The following is a 22,630-nucleotide window of genomic DNA, read 5'->3' on the forward strand; positions in this document are numbered from 1 at the left end:
AAAAACAACCATCTATGACTTATTTTAGTGCACTGATCACCTGAGTAGTGCACATTCTATCCAATATGTAGTTTTTTATCCCTCACCCCCACCATCCTCCTCCAAAGTCTATTATATCACTCTGTATGCCTTTGCTGTACCCATAGCTTAGCTCCCACTTACAAGTGAGAATATATGGTGTTTGGTTTTCCATTCCTGAGTTACTTCACTTAGAATAATGGCCTCCAGCTCCATCCAAGTTGCTGCAAAATGCATTATTTTATTCTTTTTTTATGGCTGAGTAGTAGGCCATGGTGTATACATACCACATTTTCTTTCTCCACTCATTGGTTGATGGGCACTTAGGTTGATTCCATATCTTTGGAATTGTGAATTGTACTGCGATAGCCATATGTATGCAGGTGTCTTTTTGATACAGTGACTTCTTTTCCTTTGAGTAGGTACCCAGTAGTGGGATTGCTGGATCAAATGGTAGATCTACTTTTAGTTCTTTGAGAAATCTCACGTTCCCACCAGCAGTGTGTAAGTGTTTTCACCACATCTGTGCCAACATTATTGTTTTTTGACTTTTTAGTAATGGCCAGTCTGGCTGGGTAAGGTGATATTTAATTGTGGTTTTAAGTTGCGTTTCCCTGAACATCTATCTTTTGAGGGGGACAGAAACCACATCTTAGCAAACATTTGAAGGCCTACCTAGATGAGTATGGCATCGTCCCTTCCCCAAGGGAAAGACCAAACTAGTAAAAGCAATAGAAAGATAAATCGGTATTGTTTGGTGTGATGAATACTTCAGAGGTCTTTAGAAAGGAGGAAGTGAGCAGTTTTTTGTTGTGTTGTGTTTTGTTTTGTTTTGTTTTTGTAAGCAGTTTCATGGGTTGAGGCAAGCAGGTGAATAAAGGTGTGGTCAGGAAAGCTTCACCAAGGCAGAGATACTTGCCCTGACTCTTCAAGACTTGAGCTTGGCTTTGGGTGTGGGTGTGTCATGGAGTCTAGGGAGGCATTCTGGGCAGAGGGAGCCCAGAGTATACAAAGCTGCAGAAGTGTGAGTTACACGAAAGCAGATTAAAGAAAATATTCTTATCACATTTACCAGTGAGCCATGGGCTAATTCAGATATTAATTTAAGATTACGGAGAAATCAGCACTTAGTACTTCTGTGACTAAGTGTACTTTGTAAATATTACTTATTTCTTTGGACTTTCTTAATATGGACAATTTTAATTCTTTTTTGCATTAAGGTATTTGGTTGTGTAGTATATAAAATAGAGTATTTTATTGTCAAGATCTGTACTAAGTGTAATATTGTTACATACTTTAAACAGTTTGTAAATACAGTTATGTCATGCCACATCTTTGTTAGGGTCATATCTCACTGTAATGACCAATGTTATAAACTAACTTCATCTCACAGAAAAGGCAAATGGAAATAATATTGTTCCACAAAGAAGCATCATTTTTTGGGGGTTATTGTTCTTTCATTTCAAAAAGCAAAAGGAAGCAGGGAAAGAGGGAAAAATTAATGAATTCTAGCACAGAGGACGCTATGCTGCGTTGATGAATTTATAAATTGAGAGTTTTTATTCACTGTTAGAATGTCATTTGGTTTTGAATTAAATTTATAAGCTACAATTTTGTGTAAATTTCTTCTATAAACCTAGAGTTTAAAAAATTACATGATAATAGCTTTGTTTATTCATGAACTGTGTGCCAGTGTAGCAGATGAATCATGTGCCACATATATCTGACTCCCCTAGTACCTAGTAATTTTATAAAAAGAAAAAGGTTTTTTTTATAGATTAAAAAAAATTTTTATTGTGGAAAAATACAAATGACATAAAAGTTACCATGTTAACCGTTTTAAAGTATACAGTTCATTGTCATTGAGTACGATTGTTACCATCTCCCCTAACCATTTCCAGAACTTTTTTCATCTTCCCAAACAGAAACTCCATACCCATTATACAAGTCCCCATTCTTCTCTCCCCAACCACCATTCTACTTTCTGTCCCTGTAAATTGGACTAGTCTAAGTACCTCATATAAATGGAATCATACAGTATTTGTCCTTTTGTGAATGGCTTATTTTACTTAGGATAATGTTCTCAGGGTTCATCCATGTTACAGCAATTGTCAGAATTTCTGTCCTTTTTAAGGCTAAGTAATATTCTACTCTACTATGTTTTGCTTATTCATTCCGTCTGTCAATGGAGTCTTGGGTTACTTCCACTTTTTGGCTCCTGTGAATAATGCTGCTCATGATTATGGGTGTACAAATATCTCTTTGAGTCCCTGCTTTCATTTTGGGGGGTTATATAAGCAGAAGTGGAATTCATTCATATAGTAATCCTATAGTAAATTTTTTGAGGAACTGCATACTGTTTTCCATAGTGGCTGCGCCATTTTTACATTCCCACCAGCACTGCACAAGGTTTCTCTACTTGCTTGCCAGCACTGGTCATTTTCTGTTGTTGTTTGTTTTTTATAATAGCCATCCTGATGGGTATAAAGTAGCCTCTTGTTGTGGTTTTGATTTGTATTTCCCTAATGATTAGTGATGTGGAGCACCTTTTCATGTGCTTATTAGCCATTTGTGTATCTTCTTTGGAGAAGTGTTTCTTCAAGTTTGACCTTTGCTCATTTTTTTAATTGGGTTGATTGTTGTTGAGTTGAAGGAGCTCTTAGACATTCTGGTTACTAATCCCTTATCAGAAGGATGATATGCAGATATTTTCTCCCATCTGTGGGATGGGACAGTTACCTTTTTACTCTGTTGATAGTGCCCTTTGATTCACAAGATTTTTAATTTGATACAGTCCAGTTTATCTGTTTATCTGTTCTTTTGTTGCCTGTACTTTTGGTATCATATCCAAGAAATTATTGCTAATTCCAGCTGCTAATTATTGCTAAATCCAATGTCATGAAGCTTTTCCCCTATGTTTTCTTCTAAGAGTTTTATAGCATTAGCTCTTATGTTTTGGTCTTTGGTCCATTTCAAGTTAATCTTTGTCTGTGATGTGAGATAAGGATCTAACTTTATTCTTTTGAATGTGGATATCCAAAGACATTTTGTATTTTTGTTACACATTGATCTTGCTGTATGAATTTTTTGTTTTACTGTTATACCAAAGGGAATCTTTTAAAATGAAACAAAGTAGGAATATACAGACCTTGAAAAACTAAACTGGCAATGTCATTGGGTATTATCTTAGGTAAGTATTTACTCCACTGCCTTTTATGATGTATACCTTGTACTTTGGACTCCAATTTTTTTCCTTCTTTCTTCTAACAGATTTTCTCAAGGTCAACAACTTGTGACCAAATTGGTGACTGCTCCTGTAGCTTGTGGGGCAGTCATGGTACCTAGTACTATGCTTATGGGCCAGGTGGTGACTGCATATCCTACTTTTGCTACACAACAGCAACAGTCACAGACATTGTCAGTAACGCAGCAGCAGCAGCAGCAGCAGCAGAGCTCCCAGGAGCAGCAGCTCACTTCAGTTCAGCAACCATCTCAGGCTCAGCTGACCCAGCCACCGCAACAATTTTTACAGGTAATTCTCCCCGTGGGGAAGCTGCTTCAAACTCATTTACTTTCATGTAATGAAATTAAGCATTACGTGAACAGCTTTGTGAGTGATGTGATGTGAAAAATTCACAAAAGCTTATTGTACAGTTTAAATCTCTACAAAGATAGAAAGCTTGTTCTGGTTGGCGATTTTTTTTCTTCCCTTGCTCAGTCGTTGGAAGACTTTAGACATGCCATTGGGCATACCCAGTTATCAGAACTGCTGGATAGAGTGAGTGGCCTACTTCCTGCCCACCTGTTTTCTCAGTCTCTGGCGAGAGTTTCTGGAACTTAAGCAAGCACCTCTTTCCTCCTTTTTCTAGCCAACCATAAACTCTGCTCTGTACAGAGCAGGGATTTCTTTTTACTAGTATAGGTGTTACCTTAAATTATTTTGTTGAATTCAATCTTATTATAATTTTTCAGTTGTAAATTAATATCAGAGGAGAAATACCATGGAGGTGTAGTATATCTATGAGCTAAGTATATGTATAGCTAAGAACTTGGGCTGTAAAGTCTAGCTGCTTTGGGGTTGAGTCACTGCTGCACCACGTACTGCATGACCTTTGGCAGGTTGCTTACTCTTGCTAAGCGTCACGTGTAAAGTGGAGGTCATAATAATTGATACCTCATGGATTAATAATGCTTGTAAATCACTGAATATAAGACAAGGCACATGGCTAGCTGTTATTTGTGACCGCTGTATTGACAAATGTAATAGACACTTGGATTAGCCAAAATATAGACACAGATATCATGTAGTGAATCAGACAGGCTCTCCTTATCTATAGGATACAGAAGAAAGTCACTAGGCAAGATCCTCAGCAGAGAAATTACAAAACCCTTATCTGGACCTCAGGATCCTCACTAGAAATCTACCTTTTCCCCTTCTGGCCTAGCTGGAGCAATTTTGAATGTAGGCTAGTCTGTATGTGTACTAGAGACCACTTCATCTAGGCCGGGCACTTATCATCAATTTCTGGGTTATATAACATGTGATGTGATTATTGTACTCTATATGCAGGCATAAATATAGTCTTAATTTGTCACCCTTTGTGTCCTGGTCCAAATATAATCCTTGTCTTTGTGATGCAGAAAACTAAAACAGGCTAGTTGCCTAAATATCTGAGAGTCATACAGTCTTTTAGACCTTAAGCCTATGCTGCAGACATAACTGGGGTAGCTACTATTACAAATAAAGAAATAACAACAATTCAAAACAAGTCCTAAATTACTATGTAGGGAAAATGTATCCAATGAGAATTAAGCATAAGCTAAAAAAAGGAGAGGACCTGCCTTAACATCTCAGTCTTCTAAGTATGTCAAGGAACAAAGGCCCTTAAAAGAATAAACATTCTCAAAAAAAAAAAAAAAAGGCATCCCAAAGACATAGGACCCACAAAGAAATAAGATAGGCAATACCCCTCATAAATACACTTGTATGTAGGTAATAAATACACAATTTGGCTTTTCTAAATTATGTAATACCTAGTTTTAAAACATGCTCCTGTTGTAATCTTATAAGGCTCATAAGTATCAAGTCTTTGCCTTACACAGCTTTTCCTAATAACAAAGAGAGAAAGAAAACTCTGAAGGTCCTTGACAAAGTGTAGTAGTCTTTAAGGTTTGTCAGGGATTTGCTCTTTTGTGTGTGTGTTTGTGCATGTTTCTTTCATATACATTTGCAAAAATTGCCCACCACAGCTCCATTTTGAAATTAAGAACCCTGCATCAAGTTGTACTGCCAGTAATGGGGAAAGGACTTTCATTGTAAAAATTCACTTTCTTTCCATTAACGTTTTTTTGTATCTGAGAGTTTTACATTAATGAACAGCATGTCAGAAGTACAAATTTGGTGAAAGGAACAGAGGCTCATCTATTTGAGTCTTGCCCAAAGTCACACAGCTTACTTATGTAAATGGCAGAGCAAAACTCAAATGCAGGGCTTCTGTCTGCAAATCCTGTGCCTTTTTTCATTTTGTTTTGTCTGTCTTATACCACACTGCTGCTTATCGGACCTAAGGCTGCAACTTTGCCTTCATATTTATGATGCTTTTAAATAATATTAATATTTAATCTTTATTAAGAACCCAGTGTGGTAGGCACTGTTATTCCTATTTTCTAAAGAAAGAAACTGAGGCCCAGAGAAGTAAACAGCTTGACCAAGTCACACATGTGGTAAGTAGGGCAGCCCAAGTTTGAACCATTCAGTCTACCTCAGGGCCCACACTCCTGGCCACTTAACTGTGCCGCTCTAACCAGCTGAGTGAACCCGTGCGCAGAAGGCATTGTCTGTCTGGCCTCAGAGTATTTGTTTTTCATATAGTCATAACTATGCTAAAATTTTATAATTTAAAATATGGGTCTTTAGGACATAAAGTGAAAGAACATGTGTGATTTGGCTCAAGATATAGATTGCTTTCTATACCATAAAATCTGTAGCTCAGATTCCTTTAAAAAATGAAACTCTCTCATACTTTCAGAAAGAGGGAAGGCCTCATAAGGATTTTCCAAATTAGAATTTTTAAACCAGAGAGTGAAAGTGATATGCATTATGAAGAATTTTAAGGATTTTGTCCCTATGGACAGGGGAGAGCGTGAGTAACTATTAATGTGGATGCCATAAAGGGAGTAAAGCAATGCTGCATAATCCATTTGTTTTTTAGACTTCTAGGTTGCTCCATGGGAATCCCTCAACTCAACTCATTCTCTCTGCTGCATTTCCTCTACAACAGAGCACCTTCCCTCAGTCACATCACCAGCAACATCAGTCTCAGCAACAGCAGCAACTCAGCCGGCACAGGACTGACAGCTTGCCCGACCCTTCCAAGGTTCAACCACAGTAGCACACGTGCTTCCTCTCTTGACATCAAGGGAGGAAGGGGATGGCCCGTTAAGAGTTACTCAAATGACCTGAGGAAAGGAGGGAAAGTTCCAGCAGTTTCATGAGATGCAGTATTGAGTGTTCTAGTTCCTGGAATTAGTTGGCAGAGAAAATGCTGCCTAGTGCTACAGATGCACATTAAATACCAGCCAGCAGGAGGTGATCATAGAGGCATAGCCAGTTCTGACAGTGTTTTAGGTGCCTGGATATTTTTTGATGGAAAAAGAATATATTGCCAAATATTAAGAAGCTCAGCTATGAAATGACCTCCAGGGAATCAGAAAGGCACTAATGATGTTAGTAACTTTTAGTGGTTCTGTGCCTCTTATCAAGTGTTACAGAGGACATACCACTGCCATGTCAGGGGTTTGCTTACAGTGATGCCATGAAGACAGTCCAGTAGACTTGGTAGCGACCCCCTCCCCAACCCCTCTCCCTTTTCAGATAATGATGGAACAGTAATTACTTTCAGACTGTTGTGTGGGTTCAAATTCTCTATGTACAGATGATGTAAAAATATGTGTATGTCTAGATAAAAGGAGAGAAAGCAAAACATTTTGTATGCTGCATGAAAGCGTTATCTCTTCCTTACAGGTGTGAGCACCTTTCCTGAAATTCTGACACCATGTGCAAACTGATCCATCCTCTGTTTTTCCTTTTGTTTACAACACAGTAGTGTTCTGTTCATTTTTCCGGGGCACAAGTTTTTTTGTTCATACTTTGGCTGTGATGTCACAGTTTGTTCAGTGAGGTATGATGTGCTGCTGGGAATGGATTTTTTTTTTTTCAGGTTAAATTATTGATACAACAGGATTTTCAAGTTATTCAGAAATATCCCTCATTTCATTATTTTTCAATTATGTTTGAAAATAGGATTTGCACTGCTTTATTTTAGGTGGTTGGGAGTTTTGATTGCATATTTTGTTATAGTTCATAGTTGGAAATATTTGCGTAAATGGTTTTCAACAAGCCTGAAAGTAATTTCAAGAATGTTTCAGTTATAGAGGTAAAATTTGCACACAAAACATCTTAGGCACTTTTTAACATTCTCAGTCATGGGAATTTTAACTTTTGGGATTTGTTGAAATCTTTTTTATTATCCTTCACAATTTCAATGCTTCTTTTAGTCAGAAATGATTCAGGGTTATTTGAGGGGAAAAAACCCCATAGTGCCTTGATTTTAATTCAGGTGATAACTCACCATCTTGAAGTCATTGTCTGGTTTCCGTAGCAGTTTTGAAACCTTAGTACCTTTTTAACAGCATGTGGGTGTCAGTGTCATTATTAGTCTCCTAATAAGTTCCTCTGAAGACTGCTATCAGTCTCTTGGACTGGAGGTACAAATAATTTAGAAATAAAAGATGACAACCTAACACTATCATAGTTATTAATGTGATCCTACAATTGTTTCCTAAATCAGCATTTTTCTTTAAAGTTAGTCATTTAAGAATTTACCAGAAATATTTGCTCAATATGATCTTGATATTCCTACAAAGAAAAAAGAAGGGGTAGAGATTTGGCTATGCCTTCACTACAACATTAGAATATTGTAACTCACATGCCTTCTAAACGTGAACTAAGATTTCCTTTGGCAATATCATGTTCTAAAAGTAATAAATTCCAATACAAGTTACATACATTTAAAAAACATTTTACAGATTTTATGGTACTAATGAAATTTACAGTGATAGAACAAAAGACGATTAGTAGAAAATACATTATTAGAATATAAAAAATGTTATTACTGAGGAAAGGGAGGAGAGGACAAGTGTAATAAATCAAAATTGACCTCAAAAGAAAATGTGTAACAGCGTTGAGGTTGTTAAAACAGAAAAGGTTCTGAACAATGAAGATTAACCTAATGCAGAATTGCTAGGTAAAGAGGTCAGGGGAATGCTAAGCCAGTGCTTAAGACTTCTCTGTCCTCTGCTTTGCTGTTATCCTTAAGGCATATACTTTGTCTTTCTGCAGAAAATTCTACCTGGCTACAATTACTTTGAACATTAATGTTGAAAAAGAAAACAACCAAAGAAAATTGGTACTTAACCTTCTACAAAAGAAGTGCGACTAGATATCAATCAGTAATTAACATATCAAGGAGCTCTTCTAGCTAAATGACCATCCAGTAGAGATTTCCCACATTCCCATGAATATCAAGAATAGTTGTCAGAATATGTATGTACCTGAGCATATGTACACAGACAAGGGGGATGTTGTGGAATATGGCAATAGCATTGTTCTTCTCCCCTTTCAAATTGCCTTTCTTGACCTTATGCCATTCCATATATATCTGAGTTGTGCCTCATTTATTTATTGGCAATACCTAGTGATATGGATTTAGCTAACAAAAGATATGAAGAACTATTATATTGAGGCCTGTCCTCTACATACCACACTTAAAAGATGGTGAACTGTGAGTACTACTTAGGTTGACAGCAACAAAGCATAAGACAAGCCCCAGGTAAACGTCTAAACTGTTTACTCACATTGTCCTACTCCAGCCCCTTCAATTATTTCCCATCTCCACAAATAGTCGGGGAAAAAAATTAAAATTTTCCTTTATGATTCTTACTGCTTTTCGCAGCTCATCTTTTCCTGCTTAGAATTAACCATTGCTAATTTAAAGGAGCAGCTAGCTGCTTTTCTGTCAGTCTGAAGCATAGTAGTGGAAGAGGTAGTAAGCACCAGCTGCCTCTTTGCTGCTTTGTTTTCCTCCTGATTCTCTTAAATTTGGGTTGCAAAGCTATCCCGCCCCCCACCCTGCCCCATGAAACTTGAGCATTCAAATGAAGATTCAGCAGTGTCTGTTCTTCATTTCTATAGCCAAAGCTGTTAGTTAAAATCCCAAATCTATAGCATTTAAAGATACCAAATAGAAACACCTTCCAGCTTTAAAAAAAAAAAAAAAAGAAGTCTTCCCTCTGCTTTATTCTCACTTTCTTAAAAACACTTATTCTGGGTGGTACTTTTTAGGTAAGAAACTACTGAGTTTCAGGAAAAATGCCAGCTACTCTGCAGTTACCGTGCTTTGGACTTGCAGTTATCATAGTTTTGGGAGAGTCAGTATTGTTTAACAAATGCAAGTGAGAACTACAAGGGTTAATAAAGTTGCTCCTTAGAGTGGTGTCAAACCAGAACCCAGACACTTAAAAAGTACTTCATTTTTTGAATGGAAAATATTGGAGGAACAAGTATGGGAGATGCAGGTAGTATGTGAGTAAATACTACAGTCTAGCCTTCGAGCATCGCCAATTGCGGGGGTAACTTGACGGTGCTGTGCTCTCCTTTGTCATTTATATCTGGCTTAGGAATGGAATAGTAATAACAAGATGCCAGTGATTTGGAATAGTTTGTTATAGAATATTCAGTGCAAAATAGTGAAAATGTTTGGTCTTCAGAAGTGCTGTAGTTGTTGGTCATTGCCTTAAAGCAGTCTGCTTGACGCTAGGAGCACTGAAGCAGTCCAGCTCCATCAAGAGCACTGTTGAAGGGAGAAGAACCCTTGTTCAGGAAGCCTTAGAAAGGGATCCTTAAAATAGTACTCTACGCAGACAAGTGAAAATTCTTTTAAACTGGATATTACTCAACATGTTTTCAGATGTTTCCACTACGTTGAGGCAAACTTTTTAAAAGTGGAATGCAAATAGCATTTTACTTTAGTATTTCTGCTTTTTTCTTTCTGTTTCTTTGGTAATTGAAAGTTTGTTGATGAATATTTGTGTAAAACGCATTCAAGTCTATAACCTTTCCAATTACCTGTGGCCCTTAGTCCCACAGGAGTCCCTGTTGGAAGGGGGTAAACACTGGATATTAATGTTGCTGAGTGAGTCTTTCTAGCCAGGACAAGCTGATTGGAATTTTTGAATGGTAGAGAAGAAACAGCACAAAGGCACTTGCCATTTTAAGTGTTTGGAGAAAGAGAACCTTTTAAGTTTGGATTGGGTGAGCTTTCTTCTAAAAGGAGCTTCTGAAGTAATTGCAAAGGAATAGAATCGACTATTTTTATAGTATATTTAATATATTTGTATATAACTATGAGTATAATAGGAACCCTCTACATGCCTCCCACTTTTCTAATTTACTTCCCCTTTTGCCATAGCACTAGTATAGCCTCATCCGCATGGGTAATGTGCCTATTGTCAGCCTACCAAAAGATAGTGCTGCTGCTTTATGAGACAGGTGAGAAGACCCAACTCTCATGCCTGGGGATCCTTTACGGAAGGAATAGCACACACTTTTAAAACAACATACCACAGTCTAAAAGCATCATTTTGAAATGTAACAAGCACTTTATTGCAATTACTCATTTTGATAAAGTTTATTCTTAGGCGTTAAACCATTTCTAAAGGATCCCCAAATCATCACTTACTTAGGTGAAATTATATAAAATGACACATTTCTGAGAAATGTTTAGGTCCAGTGAACCGTAGTTGGTTTATGGGAGTGATTTCAAGATAGCCAAATGAACTTTGATTTTTGTTTTGAATGTGGTGGAGTCAAGAGATTGTAGATGCCTAGTTTGATTTAAACACTATTGTAAACCTATCTTGCCTATTGTGTGGACACCAAAAGAGACCAATGAGCCTGTTTATTTTTCAGAGGTCTAGGAAAATTGCATCCGTGTGAGTAGATGTACAGAACTAATCTAAAAGTGATTGCTAGTAATATTTTAGAATATAATAATTTCAAGAATTATTCTGAGTGTTTTAAATGTGCCCTGAAATGTTGGCATGTCATTTCAGCATTTCCATTTGAATTGCTCTTGTAATATTTTTGCACAAAAAGGACTGAGAAAAAGACTACTTTGGTTAAAGGAAAAAAATAGTATAATTTGGTCTTTAATTTTAATGTCTCCTGTGGAAACACTGGGGATGAATTTTGTTGGCACAGTTATTCAGGATATTTAAAACAGTGTTGAACAGTTCACAAGAAATTAAGCAAACTTGGATTTTAAAAATTAAAATACTTTCTTTCCATGTGACTGTTTTGCATAGTTTTTTCCCCCTATGTCATAACACTACATTCCTTGTTTTTCTTAAATAAAATACTCTGCAGGTTTTGTTGTGAGTGTTTATAACAGTATTTTGTAAGCTGCCTGGGTTTCCTCAGGGAAACATTTAGTGGAATAGGATATAGTTTATGGAGAGACAATTAAGTGAAATTCCATCACCACCACCAGCAAACACTGAGGTGCTGCATTAAGTGACAATCAAACTAGTAAGTATTTATGAAAGAATTTAGAAAGGGGTTCAAAGAAGCAATTGCTTTTAAAGCAGTTCTCTGGGGTTCTTGAATAAAAATGGCTAAATGTATTTATTTATATTTTAAAATACCTGTGTGTTCTGTTTTCTCATCAAAGTGATTTCGGTGTCATGTATTTAATGTGTGGTTTGTTTTGTTTTGCACCATATTCTTAGAGAACTGGCTCTGATTTGGGGTGCAGTCACCAACTCTCATGATAATCTTTACGGACAGTCTGAATCTACTTTACTTCAGGACGGCAGTGGAGGGACCAACTCCAGATGCCCCTGCACTTCCCTCCTGAAGTCATCTAAGAAAGAATTATAAAAATAACTCCTTTCAAATCTGATTCATACAGTTCCAACCTTTTTCTAGTTTCACTTGCTGCCTTCTTTGTTTTATGGGCACTTTTTGTGTGATTACTTCCCCAACACAGCCAAAGGCCAGTATGACAGAACCAATGGCACATGATGCCTCTATTTTGCCCATTTGGGGAAATGTTAGTAAAAGAAATAGCATCTTTTAATGGCTGTCATTATCATATCCATATTAAAATCCATTTAAAGTTCTTAAATTTGGTGGAATAATGTATACAGGCTGTAAACTTCTACAAAAAATGTTTGCTGTCTTTAATATGGTGTCAAGTTACTTGGTCCTTTGAAAACAAAACAAAACTTCCATACACAGCACTGCCCAGTAAAGCAGTGTTGGAATATTGGAAACCTAGACATTCGAGGATCCTTCTTGCTCACAAGCATTGGAACAGAATCCTCCACTTTAGGACTCAGAGAAGCTATGGAGTCCCACAGGCTAGGTATAGCATACAACTTAGAGAACGATAGTTAAAGCACGTCAACCACAATTGAATTTAATGATCTAAAAAATATTTCTTAACTCTGAGGGTTAAACTGAAGATACGTTTTCAAATAAAAGCTTTTAAATTTCTTAGGAAACAAACTGTGACATCGCTTTTAAAAATGACATTCAGATGTTTATAATGTGTGTTTTTGAGTTGGCTTGGACTAGTGCAAGTTCACTGCTGGCAATGGTTATGCCAGTAGTTAAGTTAAAGTAAGTTGTTACCTTCAGATTGATGTCTTGTATAACCAGACAATCATCTTCAAGCAAAAAAATTGGCCAGGAAATGTCTTTTAAAAAAAAAAAAAAAAAAAAAAAAAAAGATGTGTCAGCCAGAACAGTTACCATTCAGACCATACTGGAATGATTTTGAAATCTTTACTATGGTTTAAGTTGGGGAAGGCCTCAGTATGGCATTTTCATATTCACTCTATGTAAAGATTGAAGCCCAAAGATGAGTTAAATTCAGTGCTGTATTGAAACCAGTCAGTGCAAAAAAAAAAAAAAAAGTTTTACCTTTGTAAATTTTTCATTGTTAACATCAGTTGGTAGTTGTTAAAACATGCACCAAATTCTTTATAATGTTCTGTGTGGTTCTCAATGTGATATTCTTGACATTGCTGTCCTTACTGCTTGGTTCTTGGTTTTAAATTAAAAAGTAGATGTAGCTCATCATTTTTACTTCCAAAACGGTGGAGCTAAAAACGGCTAATTGATCTTGAGATAAGAATACCCTTTACTAAGGCAAAGATTTAATTGAAATCCAAATTGATTTATAGAAACGAAAGTGGCATTTTCCATTTGTTGTCTTCTGCCGAAATTCTGAATTGCATACATGCATGAAGGATAATGAATGGTTTCAACGGTGCTATATTAGGTTCTCTGATTTTCATGACCTATGTATGTTTGGAAATACAATATTGTATAAAATGTGGATCGTTTTGTTACCGATTTAATATTGCCATTTTAATTTGGTGTAACAATTGGTTACACTTGTTTTTCAAAGCTATCCTTTGAGGAGAAAGTCAAAATGTGTTGTTAGCCTACCTCCACTCAGGCCTCTTGCTGTGTAATCATTATTCCAGGTTATGATGTGCATAGCTTTTAAAACTGCGTGTACTATTATTCTGCTCTTTCCCATACTCTTGTCATGTATTCAGAACCTAAACTTATAGCAAAAGAGCCAAGCAGTAGCAGTTTTTGTAAATGTAAAAATAATTAGATCCAGACTTTGTTTCCTTCAATTTTAAAAATAAAAAATACCTCAGTGCTATGTTTTTCAGTTATCACCTGCATTTCTCAAAAATAACACCTGCTTCATGTGGCACATAACTTGTAAGAATCACATTTTGGATTTTAAAGAAAGACTATTAAATATTTTAAGATCACTATCAATGACATTTCCCTTTCTTTTATTCAACAATGGAGCCTATTGCATTAGCGATTTTTACCTTGTAGCTTAGGTCTGACTTACCAAATTCTCAGAGGAATTATGTCCTGCTACAAGATTGTGGTGCCTCAGAATGCGATGCTGTTGTTATCCGCATATGAAGCTAGTAATGGGACCAAGCTACCTGAACTGAGGTTAGACGATGATGGTGCCAGCTACTCGCTACGAGGAATTGTCTTTTCTGTTATTAGAAAAAACGGTTGGGTGCGGTGGCTCACGCCTGTAATCCTAGCACTTTGGGAGGCTGAGGTGGGTGGATCACCTAAGGTCAGGAGTTCAAGACCTGGCCAACATGGTAAAACCCTGTCTCTACTGAAAATACAAAAAAATTAGCCAGGCGTGGTGGCGGGCGCCTATAATCCCTGCAACTTGGGAGGCTGAGGCAGGAGAACTGCTTGAACTCAGGAGGCAGAGGTTGCAGTGAGCCGAGATTGCGCCACTGCATTCCAGCCCAGGTGACAGAGTGAGATTGTCTCCAAACAAACAAAACGTATTAGTAGGCCAAGCATGATGGCTCACGCCTGTAATCCCAGCGCTTTGGGAGGCTGAGGTGGGCGGATCACAAGGTCAGGAGTTCGAGACCAGCCTGGCCAGCATGGCGAAACTCCATCATCTCTACTAAAAATACAAAAAATAAGCCAGGCGTGGTAGTGCACGCCTGTAATCCCAGCTACTCGGGAGGCTGAGGCAGGAGAACTGCTTGAACCCGGGCGGTGGAGGTTGCAGTGAGCCAAGATCACACCACTGCACTCCAGCCTGGGCGACAGAGTGAGACTCTCTCAAAAAAAAAAAAAAAAAAAAAAAATACTAGTGAGAATTCCTCACTCTTTATAACAATCTAAGGCAATATAGACTGTCTAACCACAGAGTTTATCTTAATCCACATTGTTTTCTACCCTTTGATACTTCCTATAGCAGAGAACTACAAATATGACTTTTACCAATATGTGCTACTTCTAACTTTTGGCATTTAAAAGCTACTTTTTAGCTGAAAACCCCTCTTAAGATCTCCACGGTAGTAGCTATCATCTTCCTCACAGAGTTACCATGTAGGACAATTGCTGTATCCTACAGTGCTGGATGATTGATTAACTGGGTTCTTTCTTTCACAATCTCTTCAAATTGCAAACTACATTGTGGACCTTTGTAGTAGCTCATAAACCTGAATTGCTCTGGGTCTCCTATTATACCTCACACAAATAACACGGATGTTTCTGTAGAATTGTCCTTCAATTTAGTGAAGCTATTAATGGGAATGTTACTGCATATGATTCTAGAATATAAAAGGCTGAGAGAAAGCAGCTATTATGCTACTTGGGTGAAGTAGTAGTCAAATCAGAATATACTCAAACGAGGGTGATGACTGAAGTTGCCATGAAAAAATGAGGTAGTCTTAGCATAATGAATGACATTAGGCTCTGGAATTAAACCGCCTGGTGTGACTCCTCTACCATGTAACCTAGGGTGAGTTGGTTTTTTTCTTTTTTAACCTTATATTAGTACCTACTACCTCACAGAACTGTAAGGGTGACAATGCTTTCGAACAATGCCTGGCTCCTGTTTAGCTACTTTAGGCATATCTCAAATATTTAATATGTTAGTGTTTTTACATCAGCTTTAGAAATTGGCCTATCAATACTGATAATTGTATATGACACACAAGGAAAAACAAGCATTGGTCATACCACTTTTATTTATATTGTTATCTATGTTACATTGTTTATTCAATATAGAAAAAATATGAATACATTCATAGTATTCTCTTTTAATTTGGTAATTCCACATTGTCAAATATTGACTGTTTTTATATTGGGTGTCCTACCCAATTAAAAAAAAAAGAGGAAGAATGACCTGGCAGACAGTTCTTGTTGTGCCATGTTATTGATATAACAGTAATATCATATGTCTCTTTTTTTAAACACCTAATTTTGAAAAGACCAATGATTAAACTACTGCTTAACTGGCTCAGGGAAATGTTTTAAGAAATAGAAATTAATTCATTCTTTCCCCAAGAAAAACTTTAAGGTAAACATCTTAAAACACCTAAGTGATGAAGGAGAAAATTTGTATTCCTTAAAAAGGGGTCAGTGCTGAAAGAAAATTGCATGGTAGACCCCACTGCACAACGGTTCTGCACCGAAAGAAAAATGAGGACCATATTAACATAATTATGTTGGAGAGAAGAAAAACCCACACTTAGAAGTCAGGTTTCTTTTAAAACTCCTTGTTACAAATAGAATCAATGATTATATCTCAGACATAATAATGGGTCAAACTCACAAAATCAGTGCTACAAAATACAGTATTTTTCCATCACTTTTAGTTGTAATGTACACTATGTACAGAAAGATAATACTACCCATTTTAAACTAAATATAGATGAACAAACAGCTTGTTAAAAACCAGAATCAGGGCTTATAAATAGTGCAGAAAATGCAAACGCCAAAAAAACGATGCCTCCTATGATTGTCACTGGAAGAGAGAGAAAAAAAGTCAAATACAGTAAAATTCCTATACCTTGATACTGTACAAAATGAAAAGGGAGCCGATGAGGCGGCCAATTATTCTTCCAATCTATTAAACTAACCTTGAAAACAAATTAGAATCACTTCAACCCCTTTTACATAACAAGGAACAATACTTAACATGCTTGACTGTGAGCACTAAGAATCAGGTTTTCTCCAGCACTGTTTTGAGAAATGACAGGATTGTATTAAATCCAGACAGTGCTGGCAAGCAACAGTAGAACTGTAACTCATCTTAAAATCCAGTTATAAAAGAAAATGTTCAGGTCTTCTGACTAGCAAAGAGACAATTCTTCCATCTCTAGACCTAACTATGGCTTCACAGGACATACTCAGCAGAATCAGTACATATGGTCTCCACATGATTCCAGTCTTGTAAGACACATTTTTAGAGCCAAAAACTTCTCATATTTCCAAATGACAATTGTTTTACTAACATAATATGTTAACAAGAAGCTACTGGCCGGGCGCGGTGGCTCACGCCTGTAATCCCAGCACTTTGGGAGGCCGAGGTGGGCGGATCACGAGGTCAGGAGATCGAGACCACGGTGAAACGCCATCTCTACTAAAAATACAAAAAATTAGCCGGGCGCAGTGGTGGGCGCCTGTAGTCCTAGCTACTCGGGAGGCTGAGGCAGGAGAATGGCGTGAACCCGGGAGGCGGAGCTTGCAGTGAGCCGAGATTGCACCACTGCACTCCAGCCTGGGCGACAGAGCGAGACTCCGTCTCAAAAAAAAAAAAAAAAAAAAAAACAAGAAGCTACTATGAATTCGATAAAAATGAATTTCTACACAGGTGAAAAAAGTCTGTATTTTCAATACCAGGATTAATACCTCTATAAGAGATGGTAGGTAATTACAAAAACCAAGTATACTTCAGCAGCAGAAATTTAAATAATCAAAGCTAACACCCTTTAATCTCTCAGTGATTCTAAAATGTTATCTGATTTGTAATTTTCAAGACTTACCAGTTCTGACAGAGATTTTCTGTGCTATCATTCTTCCTCCAATTACTGCCAATCCCGTGCACAGGCAGTGCCCCACAGTTCCACCCACGGCTACACCATAGGGGTCCTGGAAGCAAGCGTCACAGCATTAATTCAAAACCAAGGTGACAACTGCTGCTTGAGAACCATAACAATTCAGAAGCACTAAAAATGGTGGCCAACAATTAAAAAGCATAATAGTTATAAAAATGCAGGTGTATAATAAATTTATGAAAGGTGTAATGGCTGCTTGAAGGAATATGTACCAGTTATACTTAAGACTAGACCTAAAAGTTGAAATAACCCAAATCAATTTGTAAAGTCAAACAAATCCTGACGAAATAAAGCTAATCGAACCTTTCAGCAGTTATTAAACTTCCTTCACAGGCAATACGTAGCACTGCTATGACAAGTGCTAGGGAGGATTTTAAGCTAGACATCTGTTCCCTCAGATACTGCTTGGTATTATGAGAAACTCAGTCAATCCTTCACAGAATAGTATGCCTCTGCTTCCTGGGAACAGAAACGCTGCCTCAGTGCCAGGAATCAAGGATTTATCCAGTGAACACATGCTACCTGAGCAAAGCAGGCACTCAGATTAGGGGGAGAGGGGTATGTAGTAAAAGTTTCCCAGAAGATAGGCCTGAAGAATGAGCAGGGCATAGTGAGAATGTGATTTTGTTTTGTGGGAGAAGGAACATGCTAAATAGAAAGCAAAGGCCAGCAGTACCAGACAACCAGCTGCAGAGCCCTTCAGCATTTCACAAAAGGAGGTCATGAGGGTAGGTGGGAGCCCAGGTCAGGGAGGACCCTATCATCTTGGAGTTTAAACTGTGTCCTCAGACACTTGTTGGTTTTTAGCTGGAAAGTAACAGAACAGATTTATGCTTCAGAAGTCCGCTAGGCCAGGTGCAGTGGCTCATGCCTGTAATCCCAACACTTTGGGAGGTTGAAGCAAGAGGATTGCTTGAGCCTGGCAGTTTGAGACTAGCCTAGGCAACATAGTGAGACCTCATCTCTACAAAAAAATTAAAAATTAGCCAGGCATCCTAGCAAGCACAAGTGGTCCCAGCTGCTCGGGAGGTTGAGGTGGGAGGATCATTTGAGCCCAGGAGGTCGTGGCTGCAGTGAGCTATGATTGTTCTCCATCCTGGACAACAGAGCAAGACCCTATCTCAAAAATTTTTTAAAGTCTAGTGGAGAGAAAGAACCAGAGGGGAACAAGACTGAAGGAAGGGTGATCCACTGCAATGCTATGGCAACAGCCCTGGGAAGAAACTGCGTTGCCCCAGATCGGGGCAGATGACTGTAGGCAAAGAGCAGGTGAATTTGAGAGAAATTAAGAAGGCAAAATTAACATACCTCCATGATAAATGAATGATAGGCTTTATGGAAAAATATCAGAGCCAAGCATAGTGGAGCCAGCCACTCAGGAGGCTAAGGCAGAAGGATCACTTGAGGCCAGGAGTTCAAGGCTAGCCTGAGCAGTACAGCGAGATCCCGTCTCTTAAAAATAAAATAATGGTGCAGTGGTTCATGCATGTAGTTCCAGCTATTCAGGAGGCTGAGGTGAGAGGATCACTTGAGCCTGAGTTTGAAGCTACAGTGAGTTATGATCACACTACTATGCTACAAATTCCATCCTGGGTGACAAAGCAAGACTCCATCTCTTATTAAAAAAAGAAAAATAGTCTGGGTGCAGTGGCTCACGCCTGTAATGCCAGCACTTTGGGAGGCCGAGGAGGGCAGATCATGAGGTCAGGAGACTGAAACATGGTGAAATGCTGTCTCTACTAAAAATACAAAAAATTAGCTGGGTGTGGTGGCAGGCACCTGTAGTCCCAACTACTGGGCAGGTGAGGCAGGAGAACTGGCTTGAATCCAGGAGGCTGAGGTTGCAGTGAGCCGAGATCGTGCCACTGCACTCCACCCTGGGTGACAGAGTGAGACTCCATCTCAAAAAAAATAAATAAATAAATACAGCATGACACCCAAGTTTCTCTCCCACAATTGATGAACTATGTATGGTAAGACCAATGTGATTTTTAAAGTTAAGAGTCAGTTGAATCAGGGTGGGTGGATGGTTCACACATGTAATCTCACCACTCTGGGAGGCCGAGGCAGGCAGATCACCTGAGGTTGGGAGTTTGAGACTAACCTGGACAACATGGTGAAACCCCATCTTTACTAAAAATACAAAAACTAGCCAGACTTGGTGGCACATGTCTCTAATCCTAGCTACTCGGGAGGCTGAGGTAGAAGAATCGCTTGGACCCAGGAAGCAGAGGTTGCAGCAAGCCAAGATTGTGCCACTGTACTCCAGCCTGGGTGACAGAGCAAGACTCTCAAAAAAAAAAAAAGAGTCAATAAACCTGTTACAGAGAAAGCAGAAAGAGAAGAATGTTGATGGCATAATCATGAGGGACAAAGGCAGCATTCAAGGAAGGACAGAGAAAGAAGGGTCCACAGGAGAAAGCAAGTGAGGTGGCCAGCCAATCACCTCCTGTAAGGACCAACGGAGGCATCATGCAAGGCCACGGGGAGCTCAAAGCACAACAACATTCCTGGTGAGGCCAGAAACTGGGTTCCCATGGGCTAAGTATGCAAGGAGAACAGAGCCAAGGCTTATTCCCATCACAGCCAAGTCCTCTGACACTGCAGGAGGGCAAGAGTGGGATTTGCGATGTACAATTGAGAAAAGGGGCTTTTTTTTTTCTTTTTAAAGGATGAGAAAAAATTGGTACACACGAACAATGCTCACAAAACGGCTGGGAGAAAGGCAAAATCTAAGCATATTATAAGGGTGGGATTCAGAATACAGGAGGGCAGAGGGGGCTGCCACTGTGATGGGTGGGAATGAAGAAAGGGAACTGCTACTGCTCTGAAGGAGAAGGGAAAGCCCACTGTCGGGCAGTGTGTGTGCAGAGACAGGAAACTGGCTGAAGCATCCACTGTGAAGAATGGAAGACTGGGACTATATTTCCCAAATTCTACTTGTGTATTATAAACTGCTACCCATGAAGATGGTTCTATTTGAAAGTAATATTTAGGCCGGGCGTAATCTCAGCACTTTGGGAGGCCAAGGTGGTCAGATTGCATGAACTCAGGAGTTCGAGACCAGCCTGTGCAACATGGCAAAACCCCGTCTCTACAAAAAATACAAAATTAGCCAGGCGTGGTGGTGGGAACCTGTAGTCCCAGACTCAGAAGGCTGAGGTGGGAGGATGGCTTGAGCCCAGGAGGTGGAGGTTGAGGTGAGCTGAGATTGTGCCACTGCACTCCAGCCTGGTTGACAGAGCCAGAACCTCTCTCAAAAAAAAAAAAAAAAAAGAAAGAAAGAAAGAAAGAAAGAAAGAAAATATTTAAAAATTCACTAGATTAAGTAAAATAAACTAGTATTTAACTAGTTCCTTTAATATAGGACTTTTCAGTCTTTATTTGTATACTGAGTCGTTTTTTTTTTTTTTTGAGATGGAATCTAGCTCTGTCGCCCAGAGTGGAGTGCAGTGGCGCGATCTCAGCTCACCCGGGTTCAAGAGATTCTCCTGCCTCAGCCTCCTGAATAGCTGGGACTACAGGCGTGGGCCACCATGCCTGGATAATTTTTGTATTTTTCGCCATGTTGGCCAGGCTGGTCTCGAGCTCCTGACCTCAGGTGATTTGCCTGCCTCAGCCTCCCAAAGTGCTGGGATTAAACGCGTGAGCCACCACACCTGGCCCAAGTCTTAAAAAGAAAAAACAAAACAACAGGGATATATTATTTGCCAAATTTGACTCTGAATTTCTTCCTTCCCCCTCACCCTTTTTTGGCCTAGAACCAATTCAAGTCTCAAAGGACACTAGGATTATGTGAAATCCAATTTGGGAACATTAAATCATGTTGGAAGCAAAGATAAAACTGCATACTAAAATGGCCTGAACTAGACAACTGCATGGTTCATAAGAAAAATTACCAACAAAAATAGGAATACTAAGGGAACAGGAAAAGACACAACATTTCTGCCATTTAAGAGCTCATTAAATATCCCCGCAGTGCAGTTAGTATGGAAGTGTGGCTAACACTGAATGTGCCATGTGGGGGACCGTGCTAGATACCCTGCGTGTGTTATTTCATCTGCAAACCGATCCACAAAGCAGGTAATCCCCATTTTTGGATGAGAAAATGCAGGGAAGTGCAGTAATGTGATTATACAGCAAGAGACTCAAAACCCAGTCAGCACGTGCCATACTGCTAGAATGGACCAGGGTGTCTCGTAGGTAGGGAGCCTCAAGCCTTTCACACATCACTCTATGGCATAGAGTCTACGCCACAGAGTAGAGAGAAAAACGCAGTGATTCTGCTGTCATGATAACTCACCCTGGTAGAACCACTACCACCTCAACAAAATGGTTACTTACTATTGAGTCCCAACTCTGGCAATCTGAGAGCCAATAAAAGGCTAGAAATCAAGAAGAATATAGGGTACAGCCATTAAATAAATAAATATATATATATACATATATATATATATATATATTTTTTTTTTCTTAAGATAGTGTTTCACTCTGTCACCTAGGCTGGAGAGCAGTGGCACCACCTCGGCTCACTGCAACCTCTGCCTCCCGGTTCCAAGCGATTCTCCTGCCTCAGCCTCTCTAGCAGCTAGGATTACAGGCACCCGCTACCATGCCCAGCTAATTAAAGTGATATTTTTAAAGAAAGTTTGTTTTATGAGAATCAAATGAAAATCAGAGTTCCATTTTTTTCCCCCAAAATACAGCATTTTTGAGGCTTCCCTGACAAAATAGCCTTTCCCATCTATCTTAGTCCTGGCCTTCAACTGTCTTGTATTTTAAACCACAGCCTATAATTAAAGAACTTGTTCTTTTATGATAGTTCCAAGGAATTAGAAACAATTTTACTCTTATAAAAAGAGAATCTGATATAAACACAGATAAGAAATAGTATCAGTTAAGATGAAAAAGAGGTTGAAAAGTGGCAGCAGTATTCCATTCCACAACCGTCTCCACATGAAATCTTAATAAATCTGTGTGAACAATGACAGGCGCCTCATATAAAACCTCGCAATTCCCGTCAAAAGAAAAATTAAATAATAAAAAACCAATGGGCATGTTTTAAATA

At 38.7% G+C, this 22,630-nt stretch overlaps 2 protein-coding genes across 16 annotated transcripts in view; one reads left to right on the forward strand and one right to left on the reverse strand.

The window, feature by feature from the left end:
• Window positions 1-13,820, forward strand: part of CLOCK (clock circadian regulator) — a 119,276-nt gene extending 105,456 nt beyond the window's left edge. For all 14 annotated transcript variants that reach the window (XM_019025458.4, XM_055385065.2, XM_055385061.2 and 11 more), the window contains 2 exons: window positions 3,289-3,550; window positions 6,231-13,820. In XM_019025458.4, coding sequence (XP_018881003.4) covers window positions 3,289-3,550; window positions 6,231-6,410 — 442 coding nt within the window. In that variant the 3' untranslated portion in view covers window positions 6,411-13,820. The remainder of the gene's footprint in view (window positions 1-3,288; window positions 3,551-6,230) is intronic.
• Window positions 13,821-15,672: 1,852 nt separating this feature from the next.
• The window catches only part of TMEM165 (transmembrane protein 165), a 30,319-nt gene continuing 23,361 nt past the window's right edge, over window positions 15,673-22,630 (reverse strand). For both annotated transcript variants that reach the window (XM_019025461.4, XM_055385071.2), the window contains exons 5-6: window positions 17,491-17,596; window positions 15,673-16,469 (exon numbers count right to left, since the gene is read on the reverse strand). In XM_019025461.4, coding sequence (XP_018881006.2) covers window positions 16,393-16,469; window positions 17,491-17,596 — 183 coding nt within the window. In that variant the 3' untranslated portion in view covers window positions 15,673-16,392. The remainder of the gene's footprint in view (window positions 16,470-17,490; window positions 17,597-22,630) is intronic.

This window comes from Gorilla gorilla, chromosome 3 (assembly GCF_029281585.2).
Source record: "Gorilla gorilla gorilla isolate KB3781 chromosome 3, NHGRI_mGorGor1-v2.1_pri, whole genome shotgun sequence".
Classification (NCBI taxonomy): Eukaryota; Metazoa; Chordata; class Mammalia; order Primates; family Hominidae; genus Gorilla; species Gorilla gorilla.